Genomic DNA, 24408 nt, shown 5'->3' with positions numbered 1-24408 from the left:
GCAGATATATTTCTCTCTCTGGGCACGATAAGGATAGATCTGCTGAACAAAACCCCATACTGGCAACAGGAAAGGCATCTGGCCATGAAACACTCTGCTAGCTCCATTCAGTTGCCCAGACTCCCACCCTGCAAGGGATTCCGGGGTCGTTAATAGAGGATGACTGAGATACCTGTGGGGCGGTGTAAGAAAATTATTCCCCATTCTGAAACTGGGGGGGTGGGATAGGGGGGGCGGGGCACGACACCAAGTCTTTCGCAAAGACCAGGAGAAGAGAACGTCGCCACGTCAAAATCTTGGGGTCTCCTGACTTACTTACCCCACCACAGCCAGGCCGCTAGTCATCGAAGGGGAGGACGGTGGGGTAGCAGAGACGTCCTTGGCGAGGCCCGAAGTTGAAGGGGGAGAGGTGGAGGGAACGGTGAGGCTGATGACCGGGGAATCGTCCCCCTCGCCTGGAAAGGAAAGCAAGGACAAAGATTTTTGTCCCAGCATAAAATACCCTCGAGGTCTCTCATTTCCCCCGTTATCGAGAGGTGCCAGCTGTTTTCTAGGCAACAACAAATCATCGCGAGGAAATGGGAGAGGGAGGAAGCCAGCAATATTTGGATACGAGGAGCACCAGGGTGAGGCTGGTTTTACAAAATTATTAATAAAAATAATTAAAATTGACAATAATAAAGGAAGGGAGTGGAGTGGAAAGGGGAGAGGAGAGGAGAGAACAGAAAAGAAAATAGAAGAGAAATAAGAAGAGAAGAGAATGGAAAATAAAAGATAATAAAGGATAGAATATAGAAGAGAAAAGAAGAGAATAGAGAACAGAAATAAGAATAGAATAGAAATAAGAAGAGAAAATAAAAGATAATAAAGAATAGAAGTAGAAGAAAGAAGAAGAGAATATAGAAGAGAATATAAAAGAATTGATTAGAATAGAATAGAATAAAGAATAGAAGAGAAATAAGAAGAGAAGATAATGGAAAATAAAAGATAAAGGATAGAATATAGAATATAGAAGAGAAAAGAAGAGAATATAAAATAGAGAACAGAAATAAGAATAGAACAGAAATAAGAAGAGACGAGAAAATAAAAGATAATAAAGAATAGAAGAAAGAAGAAGAGAATATAGAAGAGAATATAAAAGAATTGATTAGAATAGAACAAAGAATAGAATAGAAATAAGAAGAGAAGAGAATGGAAAATAAAAGATAATAAAGGATAGAATATAGGAGAAAGAAGAAGAGAATATAAAAGAACTGATTAGAATAGAATAAAGAATAGAATCGAAATAAGAATAGAATAATGAAGTAAAAACAGAATAGAATTTTAGAATAGAATAGAAAAGCATTAACATAGAATAAAATAATGAAACAGAAAACAGAACAGGACAGAATTTTAATTTAAAGAACTACCTGCTGCTGCAGGTGAATCTTCAATGAGGCCCACCTTGACTACCTGCAAGAGGAAGAGAGAAAGCACAGACTGTGAATCCTTTCCCCCCCCCAAAAAAAAACCCCTCATCAGATCAGGATCCTGCAGGTGGAAGTCAAACCTTCGTAAGGAAGAACACTTACACACACACCTCTACCTATATAATTTGGCTATTTTATTCTCCCCCACACGCTTGTATGTGTGTGGGTGAGAATAACACTTTGTGATATCTTCTGATACGACAGGCCTGGAATTGGCCGCTGATGGGATCCTTTTGGGCTCCTGACAAGCCCTCGGCTTAAAAAGATAAAATTAGCCCACGCACCATTATATAATACAATACAATAGCAGAGTTGGAAGGGACCTTGGAGGTCTTCTAGTCCAACCCCCTGCCTAGGCAGGAAACCCTACACCACTTCAGACAAATGGCTCTCCAACATCATTTTAAAAACGTCCAGTGTTGGGGCATTCACAACTTCTGGAGGCAATTTCTGTTCCACTGATTCATTGTTGTCACTGTCAGGAAATTCCTCCTTAGTTCTAAGTTGCTTCTCTCCTGGATTAGTTTCCACCCATTGCTTCTTGTTCTACACTCAGGTGCCTTGGAGAATAGCTTGACTCCCTCTTCTTTGGGGCAACCCCTGAGATGTTGGAAGACTGCCATCACGTCTCCCCTATATCTTGCCTCCTAATGGTGGTGCCTTTTGAGTTTCAGCCACAACTTCCCGTCAGTGTCCGCTTGGTGACGGGCGAGCCGGCCAGCCGGCAGGGTTAGCGCAGAGAAAAAGTATACCCAGCTATCTCTTTGCCCCCCCCTCACCCCCCAAAAGCAGATATCAACTGTTTTCCAAATGTCCAAGGATCTTAAGATTTGTCTTACCCCAATAAAAGGGATAAACTTCTGGTAGGAATCTTCATCTTGGCTGCAGACAAAAAGGAAGAAGGGGTTATTTTATTTTGGCAATCAACCAAGGTTTACATCCAGCTTTCGAGTAACCCTATAGAACAGCGGTCACCCACTGGTGGTCCGTGAGAAAAGTTTGGTGGTCTGCAGAAAAATGAGTTACATTATTTTATACTGCACTAAATCAGGGGTCCTCAAATTACGGCCCCTGGGATGGATATGTGCGATGAACGCTTGTGTGGCTGCAGAGAGTCTCCCCCTTCGGGGTCTTTTTGTGCGGGTCGGAAGGGGGCAGAAATTCCAATTTGGGGTCTGCTTCGGCCTCCTGGTGGGGGGCTTTGGGCGAAGGCTGGAGGGAAGAGCCGCTGGTGGGGAAGAGCCGGAGGGCCTCGTTCCAGTTCGAATCTCACCAGGCTCACGGTTGACTCAGCCTTCCGTCCTTCCGAGGTTTGGTAAAATGAGGACTCAGAGTGTTGGGGGGGGGGGCAATAGGCTGACTCTGTAAACTGCTTAGAGAGGGCTGTAAAAGCACTGCAAAGCGGTATGTGTCTTAAGTGTGAAGGACAGAAGAGAGGGAGGGAGGGAGGGAGGGAAGGGAAACTGTGATGTAAAATGAAGAAAACTGCACAATAAAAATTAATTTAAAAAAAAGAAAGGGAGGAAGGTAAATGATGGGAGAGAGGGAAGGAACAACAATGATGGGAGAGAAAGAGAAAGAGAAAGGAAGGAAGGAAGGAAAGAAGGATGATGGGAGGAAGGGAAGGGGGAAAGATGATGGGAGGGAGGAAGGGAGGAAGGAAGGATGGTGGGAGGGAGGAAGACAGGAAGAATGTACTGAATTACTTGCCAGCACCTAAACAGGGGGAAACCTTAGCTTAGCTTTTTGCCAACTATCCTCCCAGTCTGCATCCCTAGTTAGTGCCTTGCATTCACACGCTGAATACGGGGGTCTCAAACTTAGAAGGACCACCCTCTGCTTAGTCTCCAGGAGTCGCAGCCAGCGACCTCAGAGAGCCTCCGGGCCATGGGGTGAGGTCACGATCTGATTGACAGACCGAGACGGGCTCTTCAGCCCAAGAAGGTCCCTGGTTCCTCCCACCAAGCTACCTTTGCTGTGGCTTTATACTTAATCGAGTCCCCGTATTGATTACCAGAACCATCTTGATTTTTTTGCGGGGGGAGGGGGGCACTTACAATTTGTGTTTGCAAGTCAGCATGGCTTCCGCCACCGGCAGCTGGTGAGTGACATTCGCCCCGTTCACGTACTGGGTGATTCGGCCCACGACATCCAGGGGTTCTGGGGAAGAGGGAAACACACACACATACACACACACACACAGACACACACACACACACACACACACACAAAAATGAACAGGTCAGGTGGGTCAAAATGTAAACCCGGAGCCTCAATTTCCCTTTCAGGTGACGGCCAAGGCTGATGGGATGGGAGGTAGTGAGGAGGGGGATTCTCCAGGAGAGAGAGGGGGAGAATCTCAGAAAAGTAAAGAGGCAACTCAGCTGGGATATTATGTGTGAGAGAAAGAGTGATGCTCTCACCGAGGCTTCCTGAGAAACCTCGGGAAGAAAAACTCCCTGTCCCAAGAAAACCCCTTTTATTAATTGACTGTGAATTCTGCTCCTTCACATCCAGCAAAGTCTTTCAAGGAGGATTTGCGGTCACAGACCTCATCTGGCTTGGAGAGCTGCCAGGCCCATCTCTGCAGAACTTGGCCAGGGGTCTCGGAGAGTCACGAACCCATTAAGCGAACTAATGATCTCCTGCAAACTCCACTCCCCTGTCGCTCCCCTTTTATTCCCTCTGGGAGGGGCCATTCACCATCCACCTGTGGCCTTACTCCCAAGTCGACCCTTGTCCTTTTGCTGTTCCCTTCGTCTGGCCACTCTGCGCATGCACACACTGGGAACAGGCTCCAGCTGTTCTTCTGCCTCACTGATGCCTGACTCTGAAGGCAGCTGATAACCGGCATACGGCTCTGGCCCCCTCTCTGCCTCCGACACAGAGCCCTCCTCCGAGCCTTCCCCAGACTCCAGGAGTGGCCCATCTTCCTCCCCAACCCTCCTCACTGTCTGAGTCTGACGCCAGCTCCGCAGGCTGCTGAAGGGCCACAACAGGTGAAAACAGCCTCTCTCCTAAAGGTTCCCAGAGGACAGGAAGTTCTCGGTTTACGACCACACTTCCATTGCCCCAGTCATTAAGGGAATCGCTGCAATTGTGAAGTGAATCACGGCATGTCCTGTAAGTCGAGGGCTACCCGTGTATAGATTTACGGTGTGCTAAAGATTCTCTACAAGAATCTGAGCTACTCAAGGTCAAAGCAAATCGATGGGAGATAAGAATTCAAGGTGGGCTGGACTTCGATCTCTTATAGGCATGAAGAGATTAGAGACTGATGAAACACGACACCTCCCACAGCTTCAGCCTGGTCATCTCCTACAATTGGCTAAATCAGGACTGTCAAAACTTGCGCTGGACACACCCACGCCCAGTTTAGCAACGGGAAGGGGGGAAAGGTCACAAGACGTCACATGTTGCCATGATGACGCGGGTTTGACACCCTAAATGATCTTACATCCTGCCTCAGAGTCCCCAAAAGACCACTAAGTAGGATGGAGAGAGACCCACCATCTCTCCGATATGCTGAATTTGACTCAAATGTCCCTGGAACAAGAATCCAGGTGGGGTGAGAATGGAGAGAAAGGTACGAAAAAGAGATTTCGGGAAAAGAGAAACTCAGAGCTTCCTGCTTACCTATGGCAGGTGGTTCCGGTTTGCTGAAGAGGTCACGCCAAGAGGTGTCTAAAAACATATTGCTGTATCGGCTGTCCACGGAGCCCATGTATTTCGCGACCGGGTGAGATCCTGGCGGAAAAACACAAGGAAGTTTATCAACAAATTAGATAGATAGATAACCTGGTGTTGTCCGGGTATTTATTTATAGGGGGGGAAACGTCCTGACCAAACGTAATTTCTAACGTTGGATTTTCCCCCTTAACCAGAGGGAGCCCCCTCGTGAAGCCATTACCATGGCAACTCCACTGTGTTGTACAGCAGAAGCCGTTTTACGGCACAACAGGCTGTATCTTAACAGAACTTGAATCCAAAGTGCACACTATCACTGTCAAAGGTACTGTGATTTGACACTATAGATATAATTCAGTCCTTTTCATTTCACCGGCCCAGGCGTTCCAGAGTTATGCTGGTACACACACACGCACACACAGCCATTTTATATACATGTAAGGAGAGAAGCAACTTAGAACGGAGGAGAAATTTCCTGACAGTCAGAACAATTAATCAGTGGAACACAATTTGCCTACAGAAGTTGTGAATGCCCCAACACTGGAAGTCTTTAGGAAGATGTTGGAGAGCCATTTGTTTGAAATGGTATAGGGTTTCCTGCCTATGCAGGGGGTTGGACTAGAAGACCTCCAAGGTCCCTTCCATCTCCTGTTATTCTATTCTATTCTAATTCTGTTACCTAGAGGGATGATGAGGAATCTCATGTGATTGAGCCAGTCCGATGTTTTATTGGCCAGCTGTTTCACGAAAAACCTCAAAATGGCACTAAGGTAGCTCTGGCCCCCGACGGATACCACCTTCACCGGCCGCGGCATGGAGGAGTTGCAATTGCAGCTGCAGAGAAGAAAAAAAAAAGAGGAAAATTAAAATGGGTGGGTGGGTTTCAGAAGCTTGGCCTCTGGAGAGTGGGGGGTTGGGATTGACAGATGCTGTGTGGAGGCTCTTGATTTAAAGACTCTCCTGTACGGAGATAATGCAGTGTGATGGGTTTGTTCTACTTGTATGTGTAAGGCAGGGGTGTCAAACTCAAAAACAGATCTGACCCACGTGCCTGCCCTAGAAACAGTGAAGGATGGCCCGCGGTGCTTCTGCCAGTGAAAACAGGAGCCGAGGCTGTCTGGCACTGATCAGCTGCCTTCGGAGTCAGACATCAGTGGGGCAGAAGAACAGCTGGAGCCTGTTCCCAGTGTGCGCATGCGCAGAGCTGCCAGACGAAGGGAACAGCTAAAGAAGAGGGATCGACTTGGGAGTAAAACCACAGATGGACAATGAATAGCCGCTCCCAGAGGGAATAAAAGAGGAGCAACAGGGGAGTGGAGTTTGCAGGAGTCCATGAGTTCACTTCATTGGTTCGTGACTCTCCACCAAGTTCTGCAGAGATTGGGCTGGCAGCTCTCCAAGCCAGAGAAGGTCTGTGACTGTAAATCCTCCCTTGAAAGACTTTGCTGGATGTGAATGACCGGAATTCACAGTCAACTAAGAAAAGGGGTTTTTGTTGGGACCAGAAAATGTAAATAATTTTTCTGGGGACCACCATTTGATGACCGCTGCTGTAGTCCAGCCTCTCTTTTTAAGAGAACCTCCAATCAGGAGCAGGATGTCATGCCCTATCAACCCCCCCTTCTAAACCCTGCCAGTCGTGAGATAAGCACAAGTGACTAATGAGACCGATGGGGTGAACTCACTATCTCTGGATCCGGGTGAGGAGAGCCGAGAGGACAGCTTGCAATTCGACGGTGGAGCAGGTGCAAACCACAGGTTTCTTCTGATCCTGGAGGAGATCGGCTACGTACTAGAAACAAAAACCAGGATGCAGTCAGGCCGGGGAGGGACGTGGCTTTTGGGCTGATGCTATGCAAAACTTTTCCCTGATGATTAAATCAATAGAGGAGAATATTGGGAGCTCGGGGTTGAAATGAGGGGTCCTTGCTGCTCTCTGAGTTTGGTGGTTTTCTTGCGGACATTTCAGGACCTAATTAGGGAACGTCATCAGTGCTAAAAGGGAGGGGGTTTGCAGGGAGGGGGAGGAGGACCGTGGGGTCCTTGGTGCTCTCTGAGCTTGGTTGTTTCATTGCAGACGTTTCATGACCCAAGTAGGGAACATCATCAGTACTAGAAGGGAGGAGGGTTTGTGAAGAAGAAGAAGAAGAAAAAGAAGAAGGAGGAGGAGGAGGAGGAGGAGGAGGAGGAGGAGGAGGAGGAGAAGGAGAAGAAGAAGAAGAAGAAGAAGAAGAAGAAGAAGAGAAGGAGGAGAAGAAGAGGAGGAGGAGAAGGAGAAGAAGAAGAAGAGGAGGAGGAGGAGGAGGTCCCTGGTGCTCTCTGAGCTTGGTGGTTTTCTTGCAGTCATTTCATGACTCAAACTAAGTAACATCATCCGTGGTAGAAGGGAGTAGGGATTGTGGAGAGGAGGAGGAGGACTGTGAAGTCCTTGGTGCTCTCTGAGCTTGGTGGTTTCCTTGCAGACATTTCATGACCCAACTAGGTAACATCATCTGTGCTAGAAGGGAGTAGGGATTGTGGAGAGGAGGAGGAGGACTGTGAAGTCCTTGGTGCTCTCTGAGCTTGGTGGTTTCCTTGCAGATGTTTCATGACCCAACTAGGTAACATCTGTGTGCAGGCACATACTGCCCACACGCAGCCTTCCAGGTCTTCGTATCTGAGAAGCGGAATTGGGTTTCGGCAAAGGTCGTGAAATAATACTTTGCCAAATCAGCGTCAACTTTTGCCGGCTGGGTTGCCATAAAGAGATCCAGGGAGATCCAGCAACTAACTTACCTGGCCTTGCCAGTCCACGGCATTCACCAGGATTACGTTTTCGGGCAGCGCAGCCTCCGACACGAGGATTTGATTCAACTGGTCGTAAACGACCTTGCGAGGAATCTGGGAGGAGAAAAGAAGGCAGGTTTTGAAGAACTGCCAGCCTTTCTGGATAATCCAGACAAGAAGCACAACTAGTATTAATTGTGTCTTTTGTGTAAGATTTTCACGAAATCTTCATCTAATGGGAACCCTGCAGGTTGTTGTAAGTTGCTGTCTGAATGCTTCCGAAGCATAGCCTGTCAGGAAAAGCTGGTCCAGTAGATAACTCTCTAACATTCCACTCAACAAGTCAACTCAATTCAATGCAAGGCAAGTTAAGCCAACCAACTCAATAAAAGGCAAGGCACCTCAAGTCAACAAGTCAACTCAGCTCAATACAAGACAACTGAAGTCAACTCAATTCAACTCAATGAAAAACAATGTAACTCAACTCAACTCAATGAAAAGCAAGTCAACTCAACAAGTCAACTCAGCTCATTGCAAGGCAACTTAACTCAACTTAACTCAATAACAGGCAAGGCAACTAAACTCAACAAATCAACTCAGCTCAATACAAGGCAACGTAAGCCAAGTCAATTCAACTCAATGAAAGGAAATGCAACTGAGTTCAACTCAATAAGTCAACTCAACTGAAGGCAAGGCAACTTAAGTCAATGCAAGTCAACTACCCAACTCAATGAAAGGCAAGGCAACTCAACTCAGAAACTCAACAAGTCAACTCAGCTCAATACAAGGCAAGTTAAGCCAATGCAATTCAACTCAATTAACGTCAAGGCAACTCAACTCAACAAGTCAAGTCAACTAAATGCAAGGCAAGTTAAGCAACTCAATTCAACTCAATGAAAGACAAGTCAACTCAACTCAACAAGTCAACTCCACTCAATGCAAGGCAAGTTAAGCAACTCAATGCAACTCAACTCAATGAAAGGCAAGACAACTCAATTAGTCAATTCAATTCAATGAAAGGTAAGTCAACTCAATTCAATAGGTCAACTCAACTCAAGGCAAGGCAAGCTAGGACAACTCAACTCAATGCAAGGCAAGCTAAGCCAGGTCAACCAAACTCAATGAAAGGCAAGTCAACTCAACTCAACAAGTCAAGTCAAGTCAACGCAAGGCAAGCTACACCAACTCATGAAAGGCAAGGCACTACCCAATTCCAGACCCACTCATCAGTTCCGGAAACACATTTCCTCATTCCAATACGAAACCAGGGGTATACGGTGCAGCCCCACCCCATTCCTACTCCAACTGAAAGTTGCTTCAAAAGAGGAAGATAATTCTGTTCCTACCATCGTCCTCCCTTCTCCCAAACTCCGCCGAAAGGGGGATCTGAGCCACGGTAAGGGGCACCGTAGTCGTAGCTCACCTGTGTGCTGTGACATAAATCCGGGGACCTTTCGCTGTCGGAGCTGTTGGTCCTTTCGCTCAGCGGCTTGGAGAGCTGACGTTCCTTGAGCGGGGTACTGCGCTTCTGACGAGGGGTGTGCGCATTGCTGTCCATTTTGCTGTCACCGATAGAAGAAACATATTAGTTCATAAATTTAGTGCTGTAACACTCAGGGAGGATAATCAAACTGATGCCACAATTGGAGGGGAAGTCCAATGTTTCCTCCTCCTCAACACAGAAGCCCAAAAGAGATAGTCCTTGACTTACAATCATTTGTTTAGCGACACTTTGAAGTTACATCGGTCCTGAAAAAAACCAGAGACTTACAACCGGTCCTCTGTTCCGACCTCGGCTTCCCAAGAGCATGAAGCAAATTCACATCCAGCAAAGGCTTTCAAAGGAAGATGTACAGTCACAGACCTTATCTGGCTTGGAGAGCTGCCAGGCCAATCTCTGCAAAACTTGGCCAGGAGTCTCTGAGAGTCACAAAACAATGAAGTGAACTCATGGTCTACTGCAATTGTCTCCTCCAACAGAGATGGCAGCAGAGTCGGACAGTGAGGAGGTTGGGGAGGAAGATGGGCCAGTCCTGGAATCTGGGGAAGGCTCTGATGAGGGCTTTGTGTCGGAGGCAGAGAGGGGGCCACAGTTATATGTCAGTTATCAGCTGCCTTCAGGGTCAGACATCAGTGAGGCAGAAGAACAGCTGGAGCCTGTTTCCAGATTTGTCAGACGAAGGAAAGAGCTAAAGAACAGGAGGAGATTTGGGAGGAAGGCCACAGGTGGACGATGAAGGGCCCCTCCCAGAGGAAATAAAAGAGGAGCGAAAGGGGAGTGGAGTTTGCAGGGGGCCATTCGTTCGCTTAATTGGTGAATGGCCCCTCCCAGAGGAAATAAAAGAGGAGCGAAAGGGGAGTGGAGTTTGCAGGGGGCCATTAGTTCGCTTAATTGGTGAATTAATTGGTGGCCAAGTTTTGCAGAGATCGGCCTGGCAGCTCTCCAAGCCAGATGAGGTCTGTGACCGTAAATCCTCCCTGGAAAGACTTTGCTGGATCGGAATGAGTAGAATTCACAGTCAGTTAATAAAAGGGTTTTTTATTAATTGGGACAAGGAGTCGGCTTCAGGCTCTTGGGAAGCCTGTCAGAAGAGCATCTCAGGAGATCCCTGCCAGATCTCTCTGTCCCGCTTCTCTAGGTGGGACCCTGCTGAATACCCCTTCTCTAACCACTGAGCCACCGAGGCTCTATTTTAAATAGTTCTTCTCAGATTTTAGTAATAATTTGTGTCTGGAACTCTGCCCTTTGATATTGGCCCAAGGGAATCATCAATAAAGTTGACTAGACCAACCTGGGCGATGCCATGCTTTGAAGATCCCCCTTGCTCGTTTTCATCGGCGTCTTGACCTTTTCGGGGATAATTAAGGTGTTGGAGAGGTCCCCGTAAGTGTCCTGCTCGTTCCCTTCCTAGAGAAACGGGGGAAAAAACACATTCAGGGATCGTTTTTTTCTCCCTCCCCCCCCACCCCCAACAAGGAAATCAGAGAGAATCTGCTACTTGCTAAGCGCTTACCAGAATGTCCGTTTCGTTGATGTTGTCATCCATGTTTTTGGTCCGATTCGGTTTGAGTTTGTCCCCGGACGAGGCTTCGATCTGGATCAGATGTGAAGGAGAAAAAAAGGTTATCTGTCTGTCCGTCTATCTCTCTCTCTCTTCTATCATCTATCTATCTATCTATCATCTATCTATCTATCTATCTATCTATCTATCTATCTATCTATCTATCTATCTATCTCAATCTCTCTCTATCATCCATCTATCTATCTATCTATATCATCTAACTATCTATCTATCTATCTATCTATCTATCTATCTATCTATCTATCTATCATCTACCTATCTATATATCTATCTATCTATCTATCTATCTATCTCAATCTCTCTCTCCTATCATCCATCTATCTATCTATCTATATCATCTAACTAACTATCTATCTATCTATCTATCTATCTATCTATCTATCTATCTATCTATCTATCTCAATCTCTCTCTCCTATCATCTATCTATCTATCTATCTATCTATCTATCTATCTATCTATCTATCATCTATCTATCTATCTATCTATCTATCTATCTATATCATCTATCTATCTATCTATCTATCTATCTATCTATCTATCTATCTATCATCTATCTATCTATCTATCTATCTATCTATCTATCTCAATCTCTCTCTCCTATCATCCATCCATCTATCTATCTATCTATCTATCTATCTATCTATCTATCTATCTCTATCAATCTCTCTCTCTTCTATCATTTATCTATCTATCTGTCTGTGTCTGTCTGTCTATCTATCTATCTATCTATCTATCTATCTATCTTTATCAATCTCTCTCTCTCTTCTATCATCTATCTATCCATCCATCTATCTGTTTCTCTCTCTCTTCTATCATGTATCTATCTATCTATCTATCATCTATCTATCATCTATCTATCTATCTATCTATCTATCTATCTATCTATCTATCTATCTATCTGTTTATCTCTCTCTCTCTTCTATCTATCTATCTATCTATCTATCTATCTATCTATCTATCTATCTATCTATCTATCATCTATCTATCATCTATCATCTATCATCTATCTATCTATCTTAACTTGGAAACAGTCACTAAACGAACGTTCGTAAGTCGAGGATTACCTTATCCAGGGCTGCCTTGTCCGGATAGGAAAATGAGTTTTTATTTTCCTGCTGGAATTGCAATACAATTTCTAACATTCGGTTGGCTCTTTTTCCTGTTTTTATTTTTCCTGACGACTTACCGGACTGGTGGCATCTTTGCCGAAACTCCCTTTACTGTTCAGGCTTCCAATTTCTGTCTGGGAACTGGACTGGGACATTCCTTCAAAGAAAGGCCTGGAAAACAGAGCAGAGCGGGGTCACGGGGCTGCCCAAAATCAAGAGGAAGGGACGATGGTCCCAAATTTTCCCAAGAACAGGGAGAGGGAAAACTTGGGAAAGGCCACAGAGTTAGAAATCTCCCTGGAAAATAGCAAATAGCCCTTAGACTTATATACCGCTTCACAGGGCTTTAACAGCCCTCTCTACGCGGTTTACAGAATCAGCCTCTTGTCCCCCAACAATCTGGGTCCTCATTTGACCCACCTCGGAAGGACGGAAGGCTGAGTCAACCTTGAGCCTGGTGAGATTCGAACTGCCAAACTGCAGGCAGCAGAAGCAGCCTGCAGTACCGCCCTCTAACCACTGGGCTCATAAAAATCCTAGAGTGTACCCTGTTACTTCCTCTCCACCTTCTCATTTCTTGGGACATTTCATGGAAGGGTTAGGACGGCGGGCAGACGCGGGAAGGGAAGGACGTGGCTTCCTCCGTTCAGCCCCACTCAATTCCCCAGCTTCCCTCGCGGTTGTTAGGCCTGCAGACGTCTTTTCTTTTGGATCTTTGGCCAGCCACACTTTCTATTATTCTACTATGCCTTTTCTATGGTGGGAAAATGGGAGGGGGGATTGTACGGAGTTCGATGATATGTAGCCATAACAGCATTCTTTCTAGAAAGGCAAGGTCATCCTCTGCAGCTCTGCAACTGACTGAAACTGGAGGGGTGGAAACTGCCAGCGTGGCAGTGGGAGATGGGACCCTGGGATGGTCTTGTGGGCGTGGGGGCAAGAGCTTGAATTTTCAACTAGGTGGGGGAAACCGGGAAGCTTTCAGATTCGGGTTTTCCCAGATGTGTCAACGTGGCTCTCTTCATAAACTGGAACGTTGAGCAATACTTTGCCTTGGACTCTTGATTTACTTTTGGGGGCTATTTGGAACCCTGACCGCTGTGCTTACTTGAGTTTGGGCTTCGGGGTACTGAGGATGCTCTCGGTATCCTCCATCTCAGGACCGCTGTCGCTCGGATTATACATCTCCAGACTGTCGTAAAGCTCGTCTAAGTCTTCTTCCACCTCCCGGATCTGCTCCCGAGAAACGTGTTCTAAGCCGAAGCCCACCTGGGGGGAGAGGGGGGGGAGAAAAAAGGCTTTGCGGTCAAGGTGGGGGCTCCACTCTCCAAGGGAGCGTCTTCACACCTTCATTGTAGGACGGTGTGTGTGTGTGTGTGTGTGTGTGTGTGTGTGTGACAAGACTTGGCTTATGAGGGACCAGAATTTAGGATATTAAGCCAGGCCATCGTTGAGTGAGTTGCACCTAATTTTTTTTTTTTTTTTTTGAGGGGGGTTGCTAAACAAATCTCTGTGGCTGGGAAGAGAGGGAGGGAGGAAAGAAGGAAGGAAGGAAGGAAGGAAGGAAGGAAGGAAGGAAGGAAGGAAGGAAGGAGAAAGAGGGAGGGAGAGAGGAAGCAAAAGGAAGGAAGGAGGGAAGGAAGGAAGAGAAAAGAAGGGAAGGGAAAGAGAAAGAGGGAGGGGAAGGGATGGAGGAAGGAAGAAAAGAGAAAAGAAGAGAAAGAGAAAGAGGGGGAGGGAGGGAAGGAGATAGGAAGGAAGGAAGGAAGGAAGGAGAAGAGAAAGAGGGGGAGGGAGGGAGGAGAAAGAAGGAAGAGGAAAAGAAGGCAAGGGAAAGAGGAAGTTAGGAAGGAAGGGGAAAAGGGAAAGGAAAGAGAAAGAGGGAGGGAGGAGAGGGAGGAAGGAAGGGAAATTCTGGGATTCATGCATCAAGCTGACAATGTCAAGAAACGCTGTGTTAGAAGGTTATAGCTTTAGTCTGGCAAGATCCTGCCCAGCAAATGAAGCATTGGACTTGATGGGATTTCACTTACCTCATCCGAGACTTTGAACCTTTTCAGTAAAGCCACAAACTTCTGCTTAATATTTGGCTGCTGTGAAAAAGAGGGATGGTTTGCTTGTTAGGAAAAGGGACCCAGGCCCAGAGAAGCCCAAGAGACAGGGGGACAACGCAAAGCATTGGGGGGGGGGGACACAAAAGCCGGGATAATGATGTATAAAACTTAAGACTTAGGGTTCACGTCCAGCTCTGCATTTTGCTAGAAGAGAATAGAACTGGAAGGGACTTTGAAGTTCTTCTAGTCCAACACCTTGCGCAGGCAGGGGCCCCTGGACCATTCCAGACCAAGAGTTGTCCCAAACAGCTATTGCTACGACCTCCAACATGACTCACCCGAGTGATTGCAGAAGTGGAGGTCAGTTTCCTTCTAGGTTTTTTCACCTTCCTAAGATCGTCGTCTTCGTAGAACAAATCCTGCCGAGAGAAAACCGAGAAGCCGTTGCAGGATTCAAGCAGATATACGTATATAGGAGACTAGTGTAGATCTATTTCAAGCTATTTAGCTCTCATCAGCTAGCCATACCCTTACTGGGAATCGAACCAGGGCTGTATTACATATTAGGCAGATGTGTTAGCCACTAAGCCACAGGCTCTCCTCCTTATCAGCTGAGCCAGGGAAATAGGTATGTATTTGTGTTACAACCCCTGGTATGCCCAAATATGGGAGGGAAGTCATTGCTCCCCTTTTCTGTCTTTCGACTCACTGCAGGAGTATATATATATATGGATTGGGATCTCTCAGTTCTATCTATCTATCTATTATATATATATATATATATATATATATATATATATATATATATATATATATATATATATATATATATATATATATATATATATATTCATTCTATCTATCATCTATCTATCTATCTATCTATCTATCTATCTATCTATCTATCATCTATCTATCTATCTATCTATCTATCTATCTATCTATCAATCATCTATCAATCATCTATCATCTATCTATCTATCTATCTATCTATCTATCTATCTATCTATCTATCTATCTATCTATCTATATATATATATATATAAGAAAGATGCTAGATTTACCTGTCCGTGCAATGGGTCGTCACTTCCTTCTTGTTCGGACGAGAAGCTCTCCTCTTCCTCCTCCGAGTAGTTATCAATGTCAGGGGATCGATCTGGGAAGCAAGACAGATTATCAATAAAACTTGTGAATTATGTTCATTCACAGCCTGTAATGAGTCCCAAATAGATTCCACGCTCACAGGGAGCCAGCAACGGTCGTTAAGGGTGAGGACCGGTGGTAAGAGACTGCTCTCGGCGCTGTTGCAGCTCCGAACGGACACTAAAGGGCGAGGAGCTGCCCGCACCTGATAATTTGGACTTGAGTCCTTCGTGGTCGATGGGCTGGCTGGACAGGGAGTAGATTTTGATTTCGGCCACCGGAACGGAGACGTCTTTGACGTTGCTGTGAAGTCCCAAAACCAGCGCTCCCTCGCTCGGGTGCTGCATCACCTGCCAACGAGAAACAGAAGGCCAAATTGCCACAGGGTGTGTATGTGTTTGTGTGTTTGTTTGTTTGTGTGTGTGTCTCCGAAAGCTGGAAACCCACGAGCAAAAATGCCTAGAGGGCCAGGTGGTCACTTGCCTCCTGGGCCTTCCCACCTGCCTCGCCTACCTCGGCCATGTTGATCAGGCCCACCGCCAAGGTTTTGTAGCCCAGGAAAGTCCGGTTTTTGTACCGCTTCCTTCTCTGCAACATGATTTGCAGTTTGTTGGCGTCTCGCTTCAGGAAGTGAGGGTACTGCAGAAAGGAAGGCAGGGGAAGAAAAGATTTTGGAGGGGGGGTGGGGAAAGAGGAGAAGAGAGGAGGGAGAAAAGAGGAAAGAGACCAAAAGAGAAAAGAGAAGAAAGGGAAGTGGGAAGAAACCATAAGAGAGGAGAGGAGAGGAGAGGGAAGGGAAGAAGCCAGAAGAGAGAAGACCAGAAGAGGGGGAAAAAACAGAAGGGAGAAGAGAAGAAAAGAGAAGAGAAGAGAAGAGAAGAGAAGAGAAGAGAAGAGAAGAGAAGAGAAGAGAAGAGAAGAGAAAGATGAGAAGACCAGAAGAGGGGGGAAAACAGAAGGGAGAAGAGAAGAGAAGAGAAGAGAAGAGAAGAGAAGAGAAGAGAAGAGAAGAGAAGAGAAGAGAAGAGAAGAGAAGAGGAAGACGAGAAGACCAGAAGAGGGAAAAGAGGGAAGAAACCAGAAGGGAGGAGAAGAGAGGAGAAAAGAGGGAAGAAACCATAAGAGAAGAGAAAGACGAGAAGACCAGAAGAGGGAAAAGAGGGAAGAAACCAGAAGGGAGGAGAAGAGAGGAGAGGAGAGGAGAGAAGAGGGAAGAAACCAGAAGAGAGAAGACCAGAAGAGAGAAAAGAGAGAAGAAGCCATAAGAGAGGAGAAGAGAAGAGAGGAGAAAAGAGGGAAGAAACCAGAAGGGAGAAGAAAAGAGAGCAAACAGGGAAGAAATCATAGGAGAGGAGCGGAGAAAAGAGAGGAGAAGGGAGGAGAAGAGAAAAGAACCTTTATTGTCATTTTTTACTGTAAGCACACAGGCACACATTAAAAATGAAATTCTGTTGTCTGCTCTCAAAAGAAAGTATATACACATACACAATACACATATCACACATACACACACACACGGCGTGGGGGGTTTGCTACAAATGCCCCTTCTAGCACTGATATTGTTCCCTTGTTGGGTCACGAAACGTCTGCAAGAAAAACCACCCAGCTCAGAGAGCACCAAGGACCCCTCCTTGCAACCCTGAGCTACAAATATTCTTTGTCGGCGCGACGTTTTGCCAAGAGCCGGAATCCCGCTGAAGCGCGCTTACCTGTAACGAGAAGGTCAGCTGAAGTTCCGTTTCTACGAGCCCGCTGACGGGCAAGACGATCTCGTTGGACCTCAGGATCCGCTTGGAACCCTGCAAGAGGCGTGGGTCAGTTTGTCTGCTGGAAAAAGCCGAGGCCCGATCGGAGTCCCCAAAGGGTAGATTGCAAGGCTCGCGGTTGACTCGCTAGGCTGCCTCGCTTTGCAACCACACGACTGTAATGGGTGGAGGGAGGGAAGGCGCTGGACGGGAGGTTTTTGGGAGGGAAATTTGGAACGCACGACACTTCAAGGTCGCCAGCTGGGAAAGTCCGAAGCAGACAGACCGCTCTCTCTCTCAAAAAAAAGAGTGTACGGAAGTGATTGGGGGAAAAGAGAAAGTTTTCCTTATGCTGTTTGCGCGCGAAATCACTCGAGCTGGCTTTTCTATTTCTGTACCCATATTGACTCTTCGGTAACGTTATGTACTCTTGGTAAAACAATGTCCCCCACATTTTCTCTTGCTGTCTGACCCAGTGGGATGGTTGAGAGCTCGGCATTAAGTGACCCAGTGGGTAACTTCTGTGACTCTTAAGGCCACTAGGTAGTTGCCACACGCCCTCATTCCTCAGTGTGACATACCTGCAACTTGACGGCAATCACCACCGAGCTGAGATCCTTATCCATCTCCTTCAGCATGATGAGTTTCTTCAAGGTCAGACTGAACAGCCTATACAGAGAGAGAGAGGGATGGGGGGGAGACAAAAATCCATCAAAAATCCAGTTAGACATCTCTTGATCCTGATGCAAAACAGAAAGAAAAAATGCTCTGTAGCAGGGGTCTCCAGCAAAGCTGGCTGAGGAACTCTGGGAGTTGAAATCCACAAGTTTTAAAGCTGCCAAGCTTGGATACTCCTGCTCTATAGGGCATTTGCCTAGAGCAGGGATCAGCGACTGTGGCTCTGGAGCTGCATGTGGTTCTTTCATCCTTCTGCTGTGGCTCCCTGTCGCTGGTCAGTCAAAGGAAAAAGGACGCCACACTAGGAGGAGACTCTATGGTGGGGGAACCGGAGGAGACTCTATGGTGGGGGGAGGAGACTCTATGGTGGGGGAACCGGACTTCCAGCCAGTAAAAAGGATGCTGTGCTAGGAGGAGACTCTATGGTGGGAGAGCCGGACTTACAGCTAGTAAAAGGACGCTGGGCTAGGAGGAGACTCTATGGTGGGAGAGCCGGACTTACAGCCAGTAAAAGGACGCTGGGCTAGGAGGAAACTCTATGGTGGGAGAACCGGACTTACAGCCAGTAAAAGGACGCTGGGCTAGGAGGAAACTCTATGGTGGGAGAACCGGACTTACAGCCAGTAAAAGGACGCTGGGCTAGGAGGAAACTCTATAGTGGGAGAACGGGACTTCCAGCCAGACTCCCTCCCCCTCCCACTTTCTTTCTTTCTTTCCTTCCTTCCATCATTCCTTCCTTCTTTTATTCAGATTCAAAATTTGATCCATTTTCTGGTAGTGAGAGTTAGGCAAGACTCAGATAATAAAAGGGATGGATTTTTAAATATATATATATATATATATATATATATATATATATATATATATATATATATATATATATATATATATATATATATATATATATATATATATATATATATAAATTATGCGTTTATTTGGTCTTGGGAGTTTGCGTAATCTAAGTCAGAAGGAGATTAGCAGCATGGGAGGGGGGGGGAAACCCAGGAGGCGTGGATCCTGCCAGCCAATGGCACTGAGTGTAACTTTAAAAACAAATAAACATGGGTGATTCATGAGAAAATCAAAGGCAAATAACGAATGGGCGACGGTGACAATAAGTAAAAGCTACATCTAAGCTGCCAACCGTAACGAAACCCCTTCTCGAGAAGGCTCGCCACTTGAAATAACTTGGTTTCCCGGAGCAGAATCAGGGGGAAACCCCAGCTGGCATCACTTTGAGTCAGGGCTCAGGGCTCAAACAGCTTGGTGAAAAACCAAACACCCTTCAACATTTGCCCCGCCAACTGCGAACCCCCCGAAGTTTGGGTCACAAAATGTCTGTGAGAGCATTTCAGTGACGCAAACGTTGCTCAGCTCGCAAAGCACCACAGTTCCCCCTCCTCCTCCTTCGCCTCCTCCTCCCTTCTAGCACTGATGAGGTTCCCTAGTTGGGTCATGAAATGTCTAAAAGTAAACCACCAAGCTCAGAGAGCACCAAGGACCCCACAGTTCTCCTCCCACTCTTCCTCCCCCTCTCCTTCTTCCTCCTCCTCTCTCCTCCTCTTCCTCCTCCTCACAAATCTCACTCCCTTCTAAAACTTACCTAGTCGGGTCATGAAATGTTTGTAAGGAAACCACCAAGCTCAGAGAGCTCCCAGTCCTCCCTCTCCTCCTCCTCTTCTTCCTCCTCCTCCTCCTCCTCTTCTCCACAATCCCCACTCCCTTTTAGCATTGATGATGTTACCTAGTTGGGTCACGAAATGTCTGAAAGGAAACTACCCAGCTCAGAGACCACCAAGGACCCCACAAAAGAAAAGACATCATTGATTTAACTTGGAACAGCATCATAACTTCAAATGCTAGAACTGAGCATCCCAAAATCCACTGTAAACCATTTCAAGTATTATTTGGAATTCTCCGCAGGGCGCAGAGAGTTTCTTCCTTAAGCAATCGATTTGCCAATCAAGCCCGGATGGATCTATAAATCCCAGCTCACTTTCTCTGACCTCTACCCGCCCTGCCGAGGGCAAACAAGGGTGTCTCTTTAAACTTTAAATCTGTGCTTCCTCTCCCCCCCCCTTTGCTTCATTACCCCAAACCATGATCAGAAACTCTTTTTATCAAGACTGGGGAAAATGTTCAGCATTCTGTTTGCCAAAGGCTGGAAATGCAATCAGACCACAGGGACCTACTATCACATGTGGTGGAGGTGCAGAAAAAGCAAGAAAATATTAGCTGGCTGGAAATGATAACTAGACAAAATATTGACCTGAAACTAGAAACATGCCTCTTAGGTATATTTTCGGAGAGTTACGACAAAGGGACCACATATTTAGTGTGACATATAGTGATAGCCGCAAGGATCATATGTGCTAAATATTGGGAAAATGGGAACACCCCCACCAGACGAGGTTGCAATTCGGAAAATTTGGGACTGTGCTGAAATGGATAGATTTGAACTCGGGTGCTGGAGAAGAAGACTCCTGCATTGAGTCCCTTGGACTGCAAGGCCATCCAACCGGTCAGTCCTAGAGGAGATCCACCCTGGCTGCTCTTTAGAAGGCCAGATCCTGAAGAGGAAACTCAAAGACTATGGCCACCTAAGGAGAAGGAAGAAGGACTCCCTGGAGAAGAGCCTCATGCTGGGAAGGATGGAGGGCAAAAGAAGAAGGGGACGGCAGAGGAGGAGGGGGCTGGATGGAGCTACCGAAGCAGTCGGCCTGAGATTAAATGGACTCCGGAGGATGGGAGAGGACAGGAAGGGCTGGAGGAACGTGGTCCATGGAGTTCCGATGGGTCGGACACGAATTCGCAACTAACAACAACAAAACTTAAGGTCTTCAGAATCAGAACTGCAAGCAAGCAAGCTAGAAGTCTCAAAGACGTTTTCTTTTGTTTTGGAAAAGACGGCTGGACTTATGTTTTTGAAGAGGAAGAACAGGAGGAGGAGGAGGAAGAAGAAGGAGGAGGAGGAGGAGAAGGAGAAGAGAAGGAGGAGGAGGGGAAGGAGGAGGAAGAGGAAGAGGAGAAGAAGAAGAAGAAGAAGAAGAAGAAGAAGAAGAAGAAGAAGAAGAAGAAGAAGAAGAAGAAGAAGAGGGAGGAGGAGGAGGAGGAGGAGGAAGAAGAAGGAGGGAGAGGGGGGAGGGGGAGGAAGAAGAAGAGGAGGAGGAGGGGGAGGGGGAGGAAGAAGGAGGAGGAGGAGGAGAAATTTCGCTTTGCATCCAGGAAGTCTCACCAGTTGTAACTGGATGGTGGGCGAGACGAAACGACAGGCTATGACTTACGACCACAATTGAGCCCAAAAAGTTGTTGTTAAGTGAGACATCAGTGAGTTTCACCCCATTTTACGACCCTTCTTGCCACAGCTGTGGCTTCGCAACTAAGAAGAAGAAGAAGAAGAGGAGAAAGAAGAAGAAGAAGAAGAAGAAGAAGAAGAAGAAGAAGAAGAAGAAGAAGAAGAAGAAGAAGAAGAAGAAGAAGAAGAAGAAGAAAGAAGACCAATCAGAGCACGCTACCTGTTTCCACCTGCGGAGGCCATAGTCCCACATTTCGCATCGCTTTCATGGGCCGTTTTAGGACATCCAAAAGCCAGAGGAGACGACCGGTGAGTGTGTGTGTGTGTGGGGGGGAGAGAAACCCCCTTTTTTTGAGAGAGAAACTGTTCGAGAAAAACCCGACGCGATTTCGAACAACCGGAGATCTCAGCCTCTTAAAACCAAGTTTTCTATGACTAAGTAGGGCAGGCTCTGGACGAAACTGTACACCTCGTGGGGATCCACACACACACACACACACACACACACACGCACACACACACAAAGGCTGTTGGGCTGGCAAGCCACCAAAATGACGGAGGACTCCAGGAATCTCAACACTCACCTGGGCTTGTTCCTTTGCTGCCGGGGAGAAAACCCAAGAGCCGTTGGAGGCAGCTCAAGGATCCCATTTGAATTGGCTCCGCTCGGGGAAGGGCTGGGATCTGATTCGAACCATTCAGGTTTTCAAAAGAAAAGCAAGCCAAACAGAAAGAGGTTTTTCCCGGCGGATCGGAATGCCTCCTTTCGTTCAAAGCTGCTTTCTCTCTCCTTTGCTTAGTTTCCATCCATTGCGTCTTGCCCTGCCTTCTGGAGCTAGGATGGCGGGATAACAAAGTTGGAAGGGACCTTGGAGATCTTCTAGTCCAACCCCCCCTTGTTCAGGCACCACTTCAGACAAATGCTCGTCCGGTCTCTTCTTAAAAACCTCCAGTGTTGGAGCATTCACAACTTCTGGTGGCAAGCTGTTCCACTGATTAATTGTTCTCACTGTCAGGAAATTTCTCCTCAGTTCTAAGTTGCTTCCCTCCTTGGTTAATTTCCATCCGTTGCTTCTTGTCCTGCCTTTGGGTGCCTTGGAGAATAGCTTGACTCCCTCTTCTTTGTGGCAACCCCTGAGATATTGGAACTCTGCTATCATGTCACCCCTGATCCTTCTTTTCATTAAAGTAGACATATCCAGTTCCTGCAACCATTCTTTCTATGTTTCAGCCTCTCCTAATCATTCCCAGTTGCAATGGATGGCTGTGAAGGTTGGAGCATTAAGGAAGGCTGAGGGCCAAAGAATAGAGGCCTTTGAACTCTGGGGCTGGAGAAGACTCCTGCATTGAGTACCTTGGACTGCAAGGCCATCCAACCGGTCAGTCCTAGAGGAGATCAACCCTGGCTGCTCTTTAGAAGGCCAGATCCTGAAGAGGAAACTCAAAAGACTTTGGCCACCTGATGAGAAGGAAGAAGGACTCCCTGGAGAAGAGCCTCATGCTGGGAAGGATGGAGGGCAAAAGAAGAAGAAGGGGAGGATAGAGAAGGAGGGGGCTGGATGGAGTCACTGAAGCAGTTGACCTGAGCTTCAATGGACTCCAGAGGATGGGAGAGGACAGGAAGGCCTGGAGGGACGTGGTCCATGGGGTCAGACACAACTCTGCAACAACAAATGTATCACCAGAAAAGACAGGATGGAATAGATTCTTTCCCCAATAGATGAATCATTTCTGATATGGAGCTGTGTGATAGATAGATAGATAGATAGATAGATAGATGATAGATAGATAGATAGATAGATAGATGATAGATAGATAGATAGATAGATAGATAGATAGATAGATAGATAGATAGATATAGATAGATACACACACACACACATATATATATATATATATATATATATACACACACACACATATATATATGTGTGTGTGTGTGTTGTATTTGTGCTGATAAATAAATAAAGGGAGACATATCTGGGCATACCAGGGGTTGTAACACACAATACATACATACATACGTATATATTTCTGGTAAAGTGAGTCCAGGAAGCCAGATTTTGGTTATTCGAAGTTATCAGGGGAAGATAAGATATCAGGGTAATGTTAGGTACCAGGAAAGGAGAATATGTGTAGCTGTGGGATGAACTGAGGGGTCCTTGGTGCTCTCTGAGCTTGGTGGTCTTCATGCAGACGTTTCATGACCCAACTAGGGAACCTCGTCAGTGCTAGAAGGAGGGTGGGGTTTGCAGAGAGGAGGAGAATTATGGGGTCTTTGGTGCTCTCTGAGCTTGGTGGGTTTTCTTCCAGTCCTTTCATTAACCAAGTAGGTAATATGGTCAGTAGTAGAAGGGAATGGGCTTTGCTGGGAGGAGGGGGAAGATGATGAAGATGAAGAGGAGGAGGAGAGGGAGGACAACTGGGAGGATGACGGTGGGATCCTTGATGCCTTCTTGAGCTTGGTGGTTTCCTTGCTGATGTTTCATTAATCCCACGTTATCCGAGACATCCTAAGGATCTGTTCGGCCTTTCAGGAATTCCCCAAAACGATTCCCTGTGCTGTTCTTGGTGCAACTTCCAGCTTTTGCCCCACATGCCAGCCACGCAGCAGAAAAGGAGTTGGCACCTCAGGGGGCCCTTTTGGGACAGGACGAGCCCTTGCAAATATGCATCGATTGAAATAATATTAATCACAGCCACCTCCCATCTCCTAAGCCACGTCTCTCCAGGCACGGGCCCAAGAGGGGAAACCCACAGTCGGAGGCTTTTAGATCACAACGCATCCTTTTCTTTCACTCCGGCTCTGGTGTTGCTGGATTAGCACCAATCACGCCAAAGTCTACGGTGCTGGCGGTTTGCAACTAAAGTGCGTTTATCCGTGCTCGCTAGCCCCCCCCACCCCCACCCCGGCACGCAGGAGGAACAGGAAAGCACAGGCGCTGAAACTCATGAGAGAATATTCATGCCGCGACTTGCGGAAGGCAATCGGAGACAATCGTTCCCCACAGTTTCATCATTCCAGATGGGTTGAGGCACGTCTTCCTAAGGAATGAGGCAAGAAGGAAGGGCAAGGAAAGAACCATGGGAAAGGAGGGAGGGAGGGAAGGAGAGAGAGAGAGGGAGAGGGAGAGAGAGAGAATGAACCAAGCCATAGATAGATAGATAGATGAGATAGAGGGAGGGAGGGAGGGAGGGAGGGAGAGAGAGAGAGAGAGAGAATGAACCAAGCAATAGATAGATAGATGGATGGATGGATGGATGGATGGATGGATGGATGGATAGATAGATAGATAGATATAGATGGATGGATAGATAGATAGATATAGATGACAGATATCATAGATCAGAGAGAGACAGACAGACAGCTCATAG

At 46.7% G+C, this 24408-nt stretch overlaps 1 protein-coding gene across 3 annotated transcripts in view; it reads right to left on the bottom strand.

The window, feature by feature from the left end:
* Positions 1-24408, bottom strand: part of PACS1 (phosphofurin acidic cluster sorting protein 1) — a 44127-nt gene that overhangs the window by 4970 nt on the left and 14749 nt on the right. The window contains exons 1-21 of one of the 3 annotated variants that reach the window (XM_081968141.1): positions 21254-21612; positions 17639-17726; positions 17022-17111; positions 15826-15951; positions 15518-15662; positions 15234-15325; positions 14508-14588; positions 14149-14208; positions 13224-13384; positions 12193-12286; positions 10937-11017; positions 10715-10830; positions 9346-9484; positions 7932-8036; positions 6842-6948; positions 5836-5990; positions 5106-5216; positions 3527-3629; positions 2309-2351; positions 1410-1452; positions 320-455 (exon numbers count right to left, since the gene is read on the bottom strand). In XM_081968141.1, coding sequence (XP_081824267.1) covers positions 320-455; positions 1410-1452; positions 2309-2351; positions 3527-3629; positions 5106-5216; positions 5836-5990; positions 6842-6948; positions 7932-8036; positions 9346-9484; positions 10715-10830; positions 10937-11017; positions 12193-12286; positions 13224-13384; positions 14149-14208; positions 14508-14588; positions 15234-15325; positions 15518-15662; positions 15826-15951; positions 17022-17111; positions 17639-17726; positions 21254-21276 — 2099 coding nt within the window. In that variant the 5' untranslated portion in view covers positions 21277-21612. Of the gene's footprint in view, positions 1-319; positions 456-1409; positions 1453-2308; positions 2352-3526; positions 3630-5105; positions 5217-5835; positions 5991-6841; positions 6949-7931; positions 8037-9345; positions 9485-10714; positions 10831-10936; positions 11018-12192; positions 12287-13223; positions 13385-14148; positions 14209-14507; positions 14589-15233; positions 15326-15517; positions 15663-15825; positions 15952-17021; positions 17112-17638; positions 17727-21253; positions 21613-24408 lie in introns of those variants that run through there. The other 2 variants (XM_081968139.1, XM_081968140.1) reach the window with 2 other exon arrangements.

Source organism: Natrix helvetica, assembly GCF_964273705.1.
Source record: "Natrix helvetica genome assembly, chromosome: 16".
Taxonomy (NCBI): Eukaryota; Metazoa; Chordata; class Lepidosauria; order Squamata; family Natricidae; genus Natrix; species Natrix helvetica.
Note: the sequence above shows the minus strand (reverse complement) of the source record. Positions and strands in the feature narration are given on the sequence as shown.